This window comes from Panthera tigris, chromosome A2 (genome assembly GCF_018350195.1).
Source record: "Panthera tigris isolate Pti1 chromosome A2, P.tigris_Pti1_mat1.1, whole genome shotgun sequence".
Classification (NCBI taxonomy): domain Eukaryota; kingdom Metazoa; phylum Chordata; class Mammalia; order Carnivora; family Felidae; genus Panthera; species Panthera tigris.
In genome coordinates, this window is record NC_056661.1 from 149,384,608 (window position 1) to 149,401,391 (window position 16,784).

The window sequence follows — 16,784 nt, forward strand, 5'->3', positions numbered from 1 at the left end:
CAGGCTGGGGGTTGGCCCTCCCCATGTGGCTAGGTCCCAAAGCAGAACTTAGAGCAGTGAAAAAATTTTAAATTCAAACCTGGCCTTCCAGGTAGAATGACCAGAACATACCTTATTTAAGAGTTTGTAAGTTTGGTTTTAGACATGCAGCGTGTGGGGCTCCATTTGTATCCTTGCCCTGCATCTCGCAAATACCAGGGGCAGGCCTTTGTAGAGACAAGAGGAGAAGAAAAAGTCCCAGTGGCACTTGAGCCCCTGGTTCAATGTGCTCCTGATGCATGGCGTAACCTTGCCTTTCTCTTCCCTTGACCTTATACACCGATAAAGAACAATTTTTTGCCTAAGCCAATCTGGACTTATGGGACTTTCATCAAGAATCCTAGCTAACATGGAAAGTAAGTGTTGGAGCCAGGACCTGAACCCAGGCTCTGATTCCCAGTCCCATGTTCCCTCCATCATGTCTACCTAAACACCTCTGCAGCTGTAAGCCAAGCAAATCTTGCTGATACCCCAGCAGGTAAAAGTCAGAATCCCGGGAAAAGAGTTTTACCTACCTGACTCCAAAAAACACTTGCAGGAGAGTGCAGAAGCCAGAGACGAAGAAAATTGTGCTGATGAGGTAGCTCTGAGTCAGGGGGTCATGCTGCAGACACAGGTCCTTGGCCAGGATGAGTGGCACTGACACGAGCCCCCCCAGGGCCGTGAGGAAGTGCTGTGGGCAGAGCAGAAAGAGTGGACGGTTAAGCAGATGCCAGGTTACCTGATCCCACCGTCATTCCCATTCTTCCGCCAGAGGAAAGAGCACTACTCAAGCCGGACCATGAGTGACAGGCAGAGATCCAGATAAGCAGTAGGAAGTAGGAAGACCAGACAGCAACTAACAGGGACCTAACCAGAGGGTCTGGGGTTCAAGGGCAGAACCCTGGCACTGGGAACCGATATCCTACATGAGAAACCAAGGCAGGGACACAAAATAGCAGGACATAACAGGAGCCAAGGAAGGGGCCTTAAGAATAAGAAGAAGGCAAGAGGCTCATAATTAAAACAAGGTACAAGGTGAGGGCAAAACTAATGAGCAGGAAGCCCCGAACACATTCTCCAGATAGATCATATATTAAGTCACAAAAAGTCTTAGCAAATTTCATGAATGAAATCATACCATGGGTCTGAATGGCATGAAACAGGAGGAAAACTGGAAAATTCACATATTTGTGGAAATTAAGCAATACCCTTCTGAACAACCAACGGGAATAAGAAGAAATCAAAAGAAATCAAAAAATGTCTTGAGACAAACAAAAATGGAAACGCAACATATCAAAACTTATGCAACGTGGCAAAAGCAGTTTGAAGAGGGAAGCTTATAGCGATAAACACCTAGAAGAAAAATCTCGAATGACTTTACACCTCAAGGAACTAGCACAAGAAGAATAAACTAAGCAGAAAATTAGCAGGAGGGAGGAAGAATTAATGCTATTAAAATTTCCATACTATCCAAAGCCGCGTATCGATTCAATGAAATTTGTATCAAAATTTTAATGACATTCCTCACAGAAATAGAAAAAACAATGTCACAATTTGTGTGGAACAACAAAAGACTTCAAATGGCCAAAGTAATCCTTAAAAAGAAGAACAAGGCTGGAGCCATCCTAATTCCTCATTTCAAACTTTTTTTCTTTTCTTTTTAGTTTCTTTATTTTGAGAGAGAGAGAGAAAGCAGGGGAGAGGAAGAGAGAGAATCCCAAGCAGGCTCTATGCTCAGTGTGGAGCTAGACACGGGGCTCGAACTTACAAACTGTGAGATCATGACCTGAGCTGATATCAAGAGTCAGACGCTCAACCGACTGAGCCACTCAGGCAACCCCCTCGTTTCAAATTTTTATTACAAAGCTATAGTAATCAAACAGTATGGTACTTGAGAACTGGTTGATATTTTGATATTTTCCTTAGTTTAAAAAGTGAGACAAAAATGAAATAACAAAAACATACCAGATTTTCATTTTTCAACGACATAAATAAGCAGCCTCTTTGCTAAATTTTATGGCAGTTTTTGAAAACTGGAGGAACGTTATTTAAAAAAAAAAAAAAAAACTCACAGGGGCGCCTGGGTGGCTCAGTCGGTTAAGCGTCTGACTTCGGTTCAGGTCATGATTTCGCGGTTCGTGAGTTCGAGCCCCGCGTCGGGCTCTGTGCTGACCGCTCAGAGCCTGGAGCCTGTTTCAGATTCTGTGTCTCCCTCTCTCTCTCTGACCCTCCCCCGTTCATGCTCTGTCTCTCTCTGTCTCAAAAATAAATAAACATTAAAAAAAATTTTTTTTAATAAAAAATAAAAAAAAACACACAAAAAAATCAGTATGGTACTGTCATAATTTTTTTCTTAATGTTTATTTATTTTTGAGACAGAGACAGAGCATGAACAGGAGAGGGGCAGAGAGAGAGGGAGGCACAGAAGCTGAAGCAGGCTCCAGGCTCCGAGCTGTCAGAACAGAGCCCGACACGGGGCTTGAACTCACAGACTGTGAGATCATGACCTGAGCCGAAGTCGGATGCTTAACTGACTGAGCCAGCCAGGTGCCCCAGTATGGTACTGTTATAAAAGTAGACAAATAAACCAGTAGAACAGAACTGAGAGCCCAGAAATAACCCCATGCATATATGGTCAACTAATATTTGACAAGCAAGCCAAAAAGGCTCAAGGGGAAAGGGCAGTCTCTTCAATAAATGATATTGCGAAATCTGGATAACCACATACAGAAGAATGAAAATGGACTGCTGTCTTGCACCATTCACAAAAAGTAACTCAAAAATGGATTAAGGACTTAAATATAAGGCCTGAAACTGTAAAACTCCTGGAAGAAAACACAATGGAAAAGCTCCTTAACATTGGTCTGGACAAAGATTATTAGCTATGACACCAAAAGCTCAAACAACAGATGCAAAAATAAACAAGTGGGACTACATCAAACTAAAAAGCTTCTGCGCAGCAAAAGGAACCATCAGCAAAATAAAAAGGCACCCGAAGAATAGGAGAAAATACTTGCAGTTTGCAAACCATCTATCTGATAAGGGGGTTAACATCCAAAAAATGTTAACTCATCCAAAAAAGGAACTCATAGAGCTCAATAGCAAAAACCAAACCATCTGATTTAAAGACGGGCAGGAGACTTGGACCTTGGGAAGATGGCTTAGTAGGAGGAGCTCACCCCCTCCCACGCTTACAAGTAGGTATCATCCACATCCAAGTCAATAAACCGGACAGCGATCCAAAGACTGGCAGAACAAACTCCACGACTAAATATGGAGAAGCTGCATCTGAAAGTTTAGGAAGGTCAGAAAGGTGGAGGGAGGCTGCCCACGGGAGGGAGGGAGAGAGCTGCGCACACATACAGGGCAGAGAAATGGGCCCTCGCACCAGGGAGCTCACACAGGGAAGCCTAATCCCTATAACGTTTGGCTTTAAAAGCCAGAGGGACTGAATTCGGTGAGTTTGTAAAACCAGGGGGACTTGGAGCCTGGAGCTTTAAAAGTCAGCTGACTCAGCACCGGGCCAGCTGGAAAGGCAGGTGATAGTCGGGTCACTGCCCTTAAAGAGCCAGCAGCCTGCGTGGAGAGGCAAGGTAAAAATGGCAGTTTACACAACCTCTGGGGCAAACAGGAGACAGATCTGCTCAAAGTGATTTTGGAGTGTGCCGGGGGACTTTGAAAAGGAGAGAGCTGGCAGGTGCCATTTTCCTCCCCCTCCCCTCCCCCCAGCATGAACACAGAGCCACCTGCCGGAGGTGGGCTGCACAGACACTTGTAGCCTCAGCTCGGGGCCCAGGACAAATTTTGTTAAAGCCCCGCCCAGTGGTGTTTGCCCCGCCCAGTCACAGGCCACCCCAAACCACCCCCCCCCCCCTGCCGCGGCCCCATTCCCACATGCATGGAACTCAGCCTCACACCCCTTGCTGCCCTGACATGCAGCCCCCAGCTAACAACCACCTCGGTGCTTTGGGGGATTTGGCAAAGGACTAGTGGCCCAATGCAAATTTTCCTAACACCACTGCCCCGTTCCCCAATTCCCTGGCAGGTATGCCCCCTCGGAGCCGGCCTGCCTGGGTCCCACTAACACCACATAGAGGAACTTCTGCCCACAACAGGCAGAGAGCCCGTGCAGACAACTGTACTGAAAGGAAAGATGATCCAGATACAACAGCAGGGTGTAAGCAACACATACAGGCTACTTTCCTGAAGTGCCAGGTTCTGGTGAACAGGGACACTGCACTGCAGGGCACTCCAGGACCTCCTCTTCGTAAAGTCACTACTTTGAAGAGCACAAGTCATAGCTGACTTGACACAGAGAAACAGACACGGAGAGGGCAGAAAAATGGGGAGACAGAGACATTTATCCCAAATGAAAGAACGGGACAGGGCCATGGCCAGAGATCTAAAGAAATGGAAATATAAGCAAATATAAATAACCTGCCTGATAGAGAATTTAAAGCAATGATCACAAAGACACTCACCAGACTTAACAAAAAAAAAAAAAAAAGAGTGGAAGACAGGAGTGAGACCCTTAACACAGAGATAAGGAATAACACAGCAGAGATAAAGGGCTCGATAAACCAAATGAAAAACACACTTGATGGAATGAATAACAGGATGGCAGAAGCAGAGTAACTAGTTAGTAACCTAGAAGAAAGTAATGGAGGGGCGCCTGGGTGGCTCAGTCGGTTAAGCGGCCGACTTCAGCTCAGGTCATGATCTCGCGGTCCATGAGTTCAAGTCCCGCATCAGGCTCTGTTCTGACAACTCAGAGCCTGGAGCCTGTTTCAGATTCTGTGTCTCCCTGTCTCTGACCCTCCCCCATTCATGCTCTGTCTCTCTCTGTCTCAAAAATAAATAAACGTTAAAAAAAATTTTTTTTTCTTTAAAAAAAAGAAAGTAATGGAAAGTAATCAAGCTGAACAAAAGAGAGAAAAAAAAATTACACAAAATGAGAATACACTTAGGGAACTCAGTGACTCCATCAAACATAATAACATTTGTACTACAGGAGTCCCAGAAGAAGAAGAGAGAGAAAAGGGGGCAGAAAATTTATTTGAAGAAATAAGAGCTGAAAACTTTCCTAATCTGAGGAAGGAAACAGATATCCAGATCCAGGAGGCACAGAGAACTCCCAACAAAATCAACAAAAGCAGACCCACACCAAGACATATTGTAATTAAACTTGCAAAATATAGTGATAAAGGAAATATCTTAAAAGCAGCAAGACGAAGCAGCAAAAGAAGTCATTAACTTACAAGGGAAAACCCATAAGGCTAGCAGGAGATTTTTCAACCGAAATTTTGCAAACCAGAAGGAAGTGGCATGATATATTTAAAGTGCTGAATGGGAAAAATCTGAAGCCCAGAATACTCTGTCCAGCAAGGCTATCATTCAGAACAGAAGGAGAGATAAAAAGTTTCCCAGGCAAACAAAAACTAAAGGAGTTTGTAAATCACCAGCCCTGCAAGAAATATTAAAGGAGACTCTCTGAGTGGAAAGGAGAGATCAAAAGTGACAGTATAAAGGTAGGAAACACAAAAGCAGTAAAAATGAATATTTCTGTAAAAAATCAGTTAAGGAACTCCCACCCACAAAAATATAAAGTATAATAACATACACTTAAAATGTGGGAGAGGAGAGGAGAAAAGAATGGGTTCAAACTTAACTATCAATTTAATAGAGACTGCTATATGCAGAAGTTATATACAAACCTAATGGCAACCATATATCAAAAGCCATTAATAAACATGAAAAGAATAAATAGAAATAAGTCCAAATATACCACTAAAGAAAATCAGCAAAAGATGACAGAGAGAAAGACAAGAAAGGATCAGAGAAAACTTTCAGAAACAACCACAAAACAAGTGATAAAATGTCAATAAACATATATGTATCAATAATTACTTTGAAGCTTCTGCACAGCGAAGGAAACAATCAGCAAAACTAAAAGGCAACTGACAGAATGGGAGAAGATATTTGCAAAGGACATATCAGATAAAGCATTAATATCCAAAATCTGTAAAGAACTTACGAAATTCAACACCTAAAAAATAAATAATCCAGTGAAGAAATGGGCAAAAGACATGAATAGACACTTCTCCAAAGAAGACATCCAGATGGCCAACTGACACTTGAAAAAATGCTCCACATCACTCATCATCAGGGAAACACAAATCAAAACCACAATGAGATACCACCTCACACCAGTCAGAATGGCTAACATGAACAACTCAGGCAACAACCGATGTTGGCGAGGATGCAGAGAAAGAGGATCTCTTTGGCACTGCTGGTGGGAATGCAAACTGGTGCAGCCACTCTGGAAAACAGTATGGAGGTTCTTCAAAAAATTAAAAATAGAACTACCCTATGACCCAGCAATTGCACTACTAGGTATTTATCCTAGGGATACATGCCACTGTTTCGAAGGGGCACATACACCCCAATGTTTATAGCAGCACTATCGACAATAGTGAAAATGTGAAAAGAGCCCAAATGTCCATCGACGGATGAATGGATAAAGAAGATGTGGTATATATAGACAATGGAGTATTACTTGGCAATCAAAAAGAATGCAAGCTTGTTATTTGCAACCATGTGGATGGAACTAGAGGGTATTATGCTAAGCCAAATTAGTCAGGCAGAGAAAGACAAATAGCATGTGACTTCACTCATATGTGGAATTGAAGATAAAAAACAGATGAACATAAGGGAAGGGAAGCAAAAATAATACAAAAACAGGGAAGGGGATAAAACATAAGAGACTCTTAAATATAGAGAACAAACAGGGTTGCTGGAGGGGTTGTCGGTGGGGGATGGGCTAAATGGGTACGGGGCATTAAGGAGGACACTTGTTGGGATGAACACTGGGTGTTATACACAGGGGATGAATCACTGGAATCTACTACTGAAATCCTTATTGCACTATACGCTAACTAACTTGGATGTAAATTAAAAAATCAAAAAATATAAACAAACAAACAAACATTATAAAATTAAAAAAAAATTACTTTGAATGCAAATGGACTAAATAGTTCAATCAAAAGGCCTAGGGCAACAGAATGAATTAAAAAACAAGACCCATCTATATGTTGCCTGTAAGAGACTCATTTTAGACCTAAAGACACTTGCAGATTGAAAGTGAGGGGATGGAGAAATAGCTATCATGCAAATGGATGTCAAAAGAAACTCAGAGTATCAATACTTATTTCAGACAAAATCGACTTTAAAACAAAGACTGTAGCAAGACACAAAGAAGGACACTATATAATAATAAAGGGGACAATCCAACAAGGAGTTGCAACAATTGTAAATATTTATGCACCCAACATAGAAACTCCCAAATAAATAAAAACAGTTAATAGCAAATATAAAGGAACTAATCAATAATTATACAATAATAGTAAGGGACTTTTACACCCCACTTATATCAATAAACAGATCATCTAAACCGAAAATCCACAAGGAAACAATGGCTTTCAATGACACACTGGAACAGATGGATTTAACAGATATATTCAGAACATTCCATCCTAAAACAGCAGAATATACATTTTTTCAAGTGCACGCAGAACATTTTCCAGAATAGATCAGATATCAGCCCACACAGCAAGCCTCAAATTCAAAAAGATCCAAGTCTTACTATTCATGTTTTCTGATCACAATGCTATGAAACTAGAAGTCAACCACAAGAAAAAATCTGGAAAGATCACAAATACATGGAAGTTAAATAACATGCTACTAAACAGTGAATGGGACAACCAGGAAATAAAAGAAACAAATGAAAATGAAAACAACAATCCAAAACCTTTGGGATTCAGCAAAAACGGTTCTAAGAGGGAAGTGTATAGCAATACAAGCCTACCTTAAGTAGCAAGAAAATCTCAAATGGATAACCTAAACTAACCCCTAAAGGAGCTAGAAAAAGAACAACAAACAAAACCTAAAACCAGCAGAAAAAAGGTAATAATAAAGATTAGAGCAGAAATAAATGATAAACTAAAAAACAAAAACAATAACAAAAAACAATAGAAAAGATCAATGAAACCAGCAGCTGGTTCTTTGAAAAAAAAAATCAATAAAATTGATAAACCTCAGGCCAGGTTGATCAAAAAGAAAAGAGAAAGGTCTCAAATAAATAAAATCACAGATGAGAGAGGAGAAATAACAGCCAACATTACAGAAATACAAATAATTGTAACAGGATATTATGAAAAACTATGTGCCAACAAATTGGACAACCTGGAAGAAATGGATAGATTCCTAGAAACATATAAAATACCAAAACTGAAACTGGGAAGAAATAGAAAATTTGAACAGGCTGATAACCAGAAAAGAGATTGAATTAGTGACCAAAAAAATTCCAACAAACAAGTCTAGGGCCAGATGGCTTCACAGGTAAATGCCATCAAACATTTAAAGAGGAGTTAATACCTGTTATTCTTTATTCCAAAATTAGAAAAGGAAGGAAAACCTCCAAATTCATTCTATGAGGCCAGCATTATCCTGACACCAAAACCTGATAAACACACCACTAAAAAAGAACTGCAGGCCAATATGAACATAGATGCAAAAATCTTCAATAAAATACTAGGAAACCAAATTCAACAATACATTTAAAAAATCATTCAGCACGCTCAAAGTGGGATTTATTCCTGGGTTGCAATGGTGGTTCAATACTCTCAAATCAATCAATGCAATATATCGCATCAGTAAAATAAAGGATAAGAACTATATGATCATTTCAGTAAATGCAGAAAAAGCATTTGACAAAGTACGACATCCATTCATGATAAAAACCCTCAACAAAGTAGGTTTGGAGGCAATATATATACCTCAACATAACAAAGGCCACATAAGAAAAACCCACAGCTAATATCATCCTCAATGGAGAAAAAATGGAGAGATCTCCCCCTAAGGTCAGGAACAAGACAAGGATGTCCACTGTCATCAGTTTTATTCAACATACTACTGGAAGTCCTAGCCTCAGCAATCCCACAGCAAAAAGAAATAAAAGGCATCCAAATTGGCAAGGAAGAGATAAAACTTTCACGATCTGCAGATGACATGATACTATATAAAGAAAATCTGAAAGACTCCATCAAAAAACTGCTAGAATTGATATACGAATTCAGTGAAGTCACAGGATACAAAACCAATGTACAGAAATCTGTTGCATTTCTATACACCAATAATGAAGGAGCAGAAAGAGAAGTTAAGAAAACAATCCCATTTACAATTGCAGCCAAAGTAGTAAGATACCTAGGAATAAATCTAACCAAAGAGGTGAAAGACCTGTACCCCGGAAACTATAAAACACGGAAACATGGAAAGACGTTCCATGCTCATGGACTGGAAGAACAGGCATTTGTTAAAATGTCCGTGCCACCCAAAGCCATCTAAACATTCAGCGAGATCCCCATCAAAATAGCAATAGCATTTTCACAGAACTAGAACAAACAATCCTAAAATTTGCACGGAACCACAAAAGACACCCCCCTCCCCCAATAACCAAAGCAATTTTGAAAAAGCAAAGCAAAGCTGGAGGCATCACAGTTCCAGACTTCATGTTATGTTGCAAAGTTGTAGTGATCAAAACAGTACGGTACTGGCACAAAAACAGACACACAGATCAATAGAACAGAATTGAAAATCCAGAAATGGACCCACAACTATATGATCAATTAATCTTTGACAAAGCTGGAAAGACCATCCAATGGGAAAAAGACAGTCTCTTCAACGAATGGTGTTGGGGAAACTGGACGGCAGCCTTGGCTTTCTTAAATTCCTTACAGTTTTCTGAGTCAGGGAATATAGATCTACATTATCTATATTATCTATTTCATTGGCTCATAATAATGTTTTTAAAACAGTATGGTATTTACTTTTCTTATTTTGTAGAAAAGCATAAATATGTAAACAAGAAGTGTAACCCATCTCTAATATTCCATATTGAACAGTTTGTAAAATTAAGAGACACATCCATGTCACAAAAAGCTACAAAATAAAAGGTGACAGGGGAAAGCCACCTCCCCTTTCCTAGCTCTTCTTCCCAAAGCTAAATCCCTTTATGAGTTTGAGTCCTTCAAACCCCCAAATCACTGCATATACTTATTTCTGTCTTTCCACCTCTTTGTTTTTAACACACACACACACACACACACACACACACACACACACACACACACTAACACTCTATACACAGTTACTTTGATTTTTTCACTTACTATATATTGGGGCACATTCTCTAACTGCAAGATAAATATATATCTTTCTCTTTTCTCTTCTCTGCGTAAAAAAGTCATTTGCTAAGATGTGTCACAATTTGTTAACCAGTTTTTTTGAAGGATATTTTGGCGTTGTTTCTAGGGTTTTGTTTATTTGTTTGTTGTGTGGTGTGAAGTTACTATTACCAATAATGCTACCAGAACATCTTTGCATTTATCTTAGCAAGTCCTGCCAATATATCCAGAGAAATTCTTCAGCACTGAGGACTGGGTTAAAGGGTATATGATCTACACCGGATTGTCATCCAGAAAGGCTGCATCAAATAATATTCCAGCGGAAGGGTTTGAGAGTACCGGTTTCCCCAAATTCGCCAAGCATTGGTTATCAAATTTTTTAGCTGTTGCAAATGAAATAAACTGAAATTGGTATCTTGAAGAAAAAAATGACACAGCGTCCTTGATGGGACCTCTCAGCTTAGCACGAGGGAGAATCTTCCCCTAATTCCTCACCCCCATCCCCAGCATCTGAGAGAAAGAGACCCGAGGAGCTCTGGGTTCCCCTGGAGGTCACCTGCATGGGAGACAAGGACACCAGCGCCTGAACTTGTGGATCTTGACTGATTTGACCGGGCCGTGTACTGATGTCGCTTTGGAGGCAGAGCCTCTTCGGACGCAGTGCCTGCTGGGTGGCGTTACCTGGATTCCCATGAGGATGCAGAGATACCATGGTGGGACCTCCAAGATGCTATAGACCAGGTTGTTGCTGCTGGGGCTCCTGGACTGCCCCCCCTTCTTCCTGTTTGGGCCCTCAGTGTGACCGTTGAGCACATCGTCTTCTCTCTGCTGGGAACATGAGAAGGGCACAGAAAGGCATTTTTTTTTAGAGAGAGAGAGAGATAGGGAAGGAGGGAGGGAGGGAGAATCTTAAGCAGGCTTCATGTCAGCACAGAGCCCGACATGGGGCTCGATCTCACAACCATGAGATCATGACCTGAGCCCAAATCAAGAGTCGGATGCCTAACTGCCCAAGCCACCCAGGTGCCCCACATCAGGGCATTTTAGGAGGAATCAGTGGACTTCCTGATTTCAAATGGAGAGCTGGACGGCCTGCAGGAGGCACTGGGACAGCGATGACGGTGGGCCTGCTTGGGATTTCTAGGTCCAGACTCAAAAGACCAGTGATTTTCTACATTATACATCTTCAGTACGGCCTGCATGTGAAGTCTGGGACCACGCGAGGGGAGCGGGCGCATTGCCTGAAGCCCCGGCAGAGAAGCAGCTTTGTGGAGGAGAGGTGGGGTTCAACTCCAAGGTCAGAAGATGGGCAGATTTCCCTCCCAGACAGGGAAATGGGGATCCTGACCCCGAAAGGTGTCGCTGCCCTCGTAGGTGCTCTGTTTACATCTGCCGAAGCTCTCATCTCAGCCTGTTTCTATAATAGTCAGTTACCTGATCCATCCCTTCTGCTGGGCTGTGAGCTCCTAGAATGCACTAACTGTGCCTTACCCTTCTGTGGCGTCCCCGCTTTGAGAGCGCTCGTGTTCAGTATAGACCCAATGAATGGACGGAACGTGCTAATGTGAGAGAGTGCAATGCCACCTCCCTGCAGCTGCCGGGACTCCGGTGCAGGGACAGCAAGAGCCGGAGGTGGAGTCCCCGGGGGGGGGTGTGGGGGGGGCAGATGGATCCCTTGCCCCTCTGGCTCCACTCATACCCCCCACAGCTTCCGTTCCCCCACCTGGCCCTCCAGGTGTGTTTCCTAACACTCCCGATTTACGCGGCTCCGACCAATGGGGTTGTCCAGGTGTCTCCGAATGTGGCCTCCGTTATCCTGCATCAGTGCCTTAGCTTACCCTGTGCCCCCAACTTGAGCCCCTGCTTCTCCTACCCACTCCCTGATGGCAAGAGCTCTATGCCTCCTCCACCCATATGATTTTTTCTCCCGGTAACTCCCAGCGCGCTGCACCTCTGTTACATAATGTACCATTTTCTCTCTAGTTCTAGAAACATTTCTGTGCACCCTGCCTTCCCCTAGCTGGGCCACAAGCTTTCAGGGTCAGGAAGCTGTCTTCTCCCTGTTAACATGCCTAGAAATTTCTAGCAGAGCAACCTGCAATGTGAAACCAAAAACATCCTAGAAAAATGGGTGCTTATAAAGAAGGGAAGACAGGCCACCGAAGAGAGGGGTGGGTACATGCCCAGACCGGCCACTCCCCAGAGAGCCTCCAGGAAGCCAAAATGTGGGAGTCTTCGATTTCTTTCCCAAGGTGTTTGTTTTGTTTGCCTGACGTAGAGGCAGAAAGAACTCTGAAGAGAAATGAAGAGAGTTCTCTCAGGTGCCTCCCATGAGTTTCCAGAAGAGACGGCCAGGGCCTCTTCCCCAGAAGGCTGAGCAGCGGTGGGCAGGGGTCTGGCAGCTCTCAGAGCCCAGCCGAGGTTCACGGGGACACCCGTCCCACAGGCACCCTGGGCTGCAGCCCTAGCCGGGCACAGAGGGGCTCTCTCTGCCTGTGGTGGCCACTGGCGAGGTCAGAGCGTCTCCACTGGGTTCACCCTGTTATTTTTAGGTGGTCAAAAATCGGTCAGAAGGGTGGTGGGGTCAGGGCTCGAGGCCCTGCCAGAGAAGGCTCCGGAGGCTTCTCTCTGCTTCTCTGGGCCTCGGGTTCCTCACCTGGGAACAGAAGCGCCTGCATCATTGGCTCGGAAGGAAGAAAATAAAGCACGTTAAGTGCCGGGGGGCGCGTGTCGGTTGTTTGGTAAATATTAGTTCTCTCTCTCTGCTGACCTCTCTCTTTCCCTTGCTTTGTTGCAGAAAGTCCTTCTGTCCAAAGAAATTGTAACACTGAGAAACCTCGAAAAAACAAAAAAATTTAGATCCAGCAGAGACCAACCCGTGAATAAAGGTAAAACCTCCTCCACCTCCTCCTCGCGGCTTTCGAATTTATTCACAGAGTTTAGCCCTCAGGCAGGAATCTTTGCCGCACGACGGCCAGGCTGGGAGCGGCACACCTGTCTAGTAATCTAAACTCCGGTCTAGGACGTGAGCCACCGTCCTGGGCAGGCGGAATAATGATTGAGGACACTGGGACTCCCCCTGGACATCCCCTCCAGGCCTCCTTCTTCCTCTCTGCCCCTCCCCCTTAGCTTGCTTCCTCTCTTTTCGGGGCACTCACCAAGGCTTGCGAAGGCTCACAGCTGGTGATGGCAGAGGTCATGGCAACCTGGGGTGGGCTCCTTTTGGCCTCCTCTCGGGATGAAAACAGAGTGAAGCTGCTCCAGTTGGAAGAGATTAACGTCTCGCTGCTCGCCAAAACAGCAAGGGAGGGAGAAAGACAGGGATCCTGGGCCGGCTCCGGGCAGGGTGGGGCTTCCAGACTTTCCTTCCTGCCCCCTCCAATCGCCACAGGAGATCAAGGTGCATTCAGGTGCAGCGAATGTTTCATAATTAAGTTTGAGTAAGTGCAGAGAAGTTAATGATCCTCTATGGCACTACAGGAGACAAACTGGGCACGGCCTTTCGGGGAGCGGCATGACCACATTTTCTGGAAGTCTGATTCTAGGAGGCGGGGGGGAGGGGGGGGTTGGTGAGGGTGAGGCTCTGGGCTGAACACAACGGCTTTGCAGTTTTTGAATGTTGATTCTTGGTGACTAGTTGAACCGGAATGGAGAGCATTTGAAAAGATAAGTTCAACCAGCCTGGCCTCTGATGATATCATCACAAAACAAAGGGCATTACTGTGGATCCAGGAGAAACTGCTAAGGTGCGTTGGAGGAGCAAAGCCCTTGGGTGAGAACCTGAGAAATGTGCTTCTAATCCTTAGGTGTTTGTCTTCCCCACACCCGGAAATGTCTAATAACCCACCTTGTAGAGAGAGAAGTCCGGGAGGGTGTACTCTTGCTCTTATTCTGCACAGGGCCCTCCTCAAAAACTCCGAATAAAGCCCCCTCCATGAAGTCCAAAGTAAGCCGGCTACTCATGATGGTAGAATGTTCTGGAATGGGTGGCACTGGGACCTAAGGTTCGGGAAACACATGGTGGGATGCACATAGATGTCAGTGGGCATTGGTCCAAGAGGAGGCCCTGAAAAAATGCAACAATGAGGTGTTTGACAAGGGAGGGGACAGACCTGCTTTGGGCTGTGACAGAAAAGCCGGCGGTAAGTAGCTGGCCTTACTGAATACTTGGCTATGTACACTGTGCTACGCCTTTTTGGTATTACCTTGCTTAACATTCACAACAAACTAGCGTTCCCATTCCTTTTTTACAGATTAAGAAAGTAGGATGTTGATGGGCCCGTTAAGCTCCCTGCCTAAGGTTCATAACAAATGTAGAAGGTGAGATTCAAAACCCAGACAGTCTTGCTCCACAGGCTGTGGAGGCCAAGGAGGTCCTAGTGGAGACAGGCCCTCTGGGTCTGAAGATGTAAAGGATGAGGCTCCAGGGGACATGGCCGCAGAGCAGGCTTCCCCCCACTATCCCTGAAGGGAAACGTGGATCCTCTCCAAATGGCACCCCGGGGCCACGAGTTCACCTCAGAAGTGAAAGTGAGACTACTTAGCTTCGGGAAGGTGTGGATTCCGGCCTCTGTTGGGTTTCCCTGAACACACTAAATGTGCAGTTCTGAGCGGGGCAAGTTATGAAGTGAACACAGAGAGCAGGTGCCACCGTTCACGTGGATCTCTGTCCTGAGCAGCACAGGCCTCGTTGCTCCAGGAAGACCCGGCAGGTGTGAGGCAGAGTGGGGGGCGGCCTCTACTGCCTACCACAACCCCTACCCTCACAGACCTGGGGGGCACGGGCAAAGTTGGGTTTGTGTCAGACATGTCTTTTCCCTGTCACCTTCTGGGATAACATGGAAGAAGGAGACTTCTCAAAGACTCTATCCTCCCGACACTGAAGGTCCTGCCTTTCGTGGCTACGTTCTTTCCTCTCCCTGGCGACTGCTTAGGTATACAGTTAACTCCCCTACGCTATGAGGTAAAATCCTTAGCTACACACAACTGAGGTAAAACAGAAAGATGGTCTCCTGTTACCCACTTTGTTTGGTTGCCTATACAGTATGTTCCAGAAACTTCCTCGCTCTTTAAGTCCTCTCTTCTGGGCCCGACACTCTTTGTCTCACGTGGTTCCTCGTATAAGTCCTTTGGCTTGTGGCCGCTGCTGATGTATGTCCGTGGAGTCCCCACCTCCCTCAGCAGTTCAGATGAGGAACCAAGCCATCACCCCTCCTTTTCCTCTACCTTCCACCCCTCAGGAGTCACTTCTACAGACTGTGATCCCTCAGCTCATCATTGGCCTGGCCTGGCTTCTGCTACCATCTCTTACCTTAAAGCTACTGTGGTATTCCACAACTCTCTACAGTCTCAGCTGCCCCAGCTGGTGGCCTTGCCCTCCCTCCCCATCTGGAATCATCCTGCCATCCCGTACACACACCAGCCTGAAGCTCTCAATACACAGTCAGCACCTTTACACATGATTATTTATAACCCTCGTGTTTCAAGTTATGGGAATCAAGTTCTAATAATTAGCTCAAACAGAGGAATTTAAGAATGTGGGGCCTGTCTGGGAACCCATGATCTTTCCTCAGACACGGGAAGGAATGAAAACCCTTCCGTTACATTTTCACACCTAAACATCTAATCCCAAATTTGAGGCAGTTCCTCAAGCCCCAGGCACTTTGGGAGGGGAGAGGCACCAGGCTTCTCCATACGTAATGCATGACGGCCCCATTGGATGCACCACCTTTGTGTGTGGAGTAGGCTATGCAGGCAGGCTTGACCTGGACCTTGGCACCACTGCAGATAAACTGGCAATTGCCCGCTATAGGAGGGAATATGCCAAGAGACCGCCGTGAGGCAAATCACACCTGACAACGAGAATGAAGGAGGCCGGCAGGGTTTCTCAGGCTTGGACGTGCAAAATGGTTTACTTCGAGTTTTGGTATGTGCAGTGTGGAAGAGCCACCACGAGTGGATTGTGGCACTTGATTTATGACTTCATGGCCTCAATAATTCCCATACTTATGTTTAATTGAATCTCAGTTTATCTAACAGGGGTTGACAAACTGTGACTCAGGCCAAGTCTGGCCCACTGCCTGTTTGTGTAAATAGAGTTTTATTGGAATATATCCCATTCACTTAGATACTCTCTAAAGCTGCTGGTGAGTTACAACGGCAGATCTGAATGGTTGCGACAGCCCACAGAGCCTAAAACGATCTGCTACCTGACCCTTTGCAAAAAAAGTTTGCTGACCCCTGCTCTAGAACACCAGACCAAAAACTTGTTTTTTAAAAAAAAAAAAAAACACTTAACTTTGAAAGTCTTCAGCACATAATTTTTCATCTGTAATCATACAGCGTCAAGAATGGTTTAAATAAATACATTTAAACAAAATATAACTAAGTACTTAAAAAAAAAAAAACTTATTTCCTCCTCTTCAGCTGAATCCTGCTTTTCTCTTCCAGAAAAGATACTACACATTCTTCTTTGAGTTCACTCTTGTAGAGGACAGGCAGGATTTGGGGGGCTAGTTACCG

At 44.4% G+C, this 16,784-nt stretch overlaps 1 protein-coding gene across 4 annotated transcripts in view; it reads right to left on the reverse strand.

Moving 5' to 3' along the window:
* Positions 1-13,740, reverse strand: part of LOC102959635 (solute carrier family 23 member 1-like) — a 57,099-nt gene extending 43,359 nt beyond the window's left edge. For 3 of the 4 annotated variants that reach the window (XM_042972996.1, XM_042972990.1, XM_015534903.2), the window contains exons 1-3: positions 13,421-13,740; positions 10,944-11,090; positions 555-712 (exon numbers count right to left, since the gene is read on the reverse strand). In XM_042972996.1, coding sequence (XP_042828930.1) covers positions 555-712; positions 10,944-11,090; positions 13,421-13,462 — 347 coding nt within the window. In that variant the 5' untranslated portion in view covers positions 13,463-13,740. The remainder of the gene's footprint in view (positions 1-554; positions 713-10,943; positions 11,091-13,420) is intronic. The other variant, XM_015534904.2, reaches the window with a different exon arrangement.
* Positions 13,741-16,784: the final 3,044 nt, after the last annotated feature.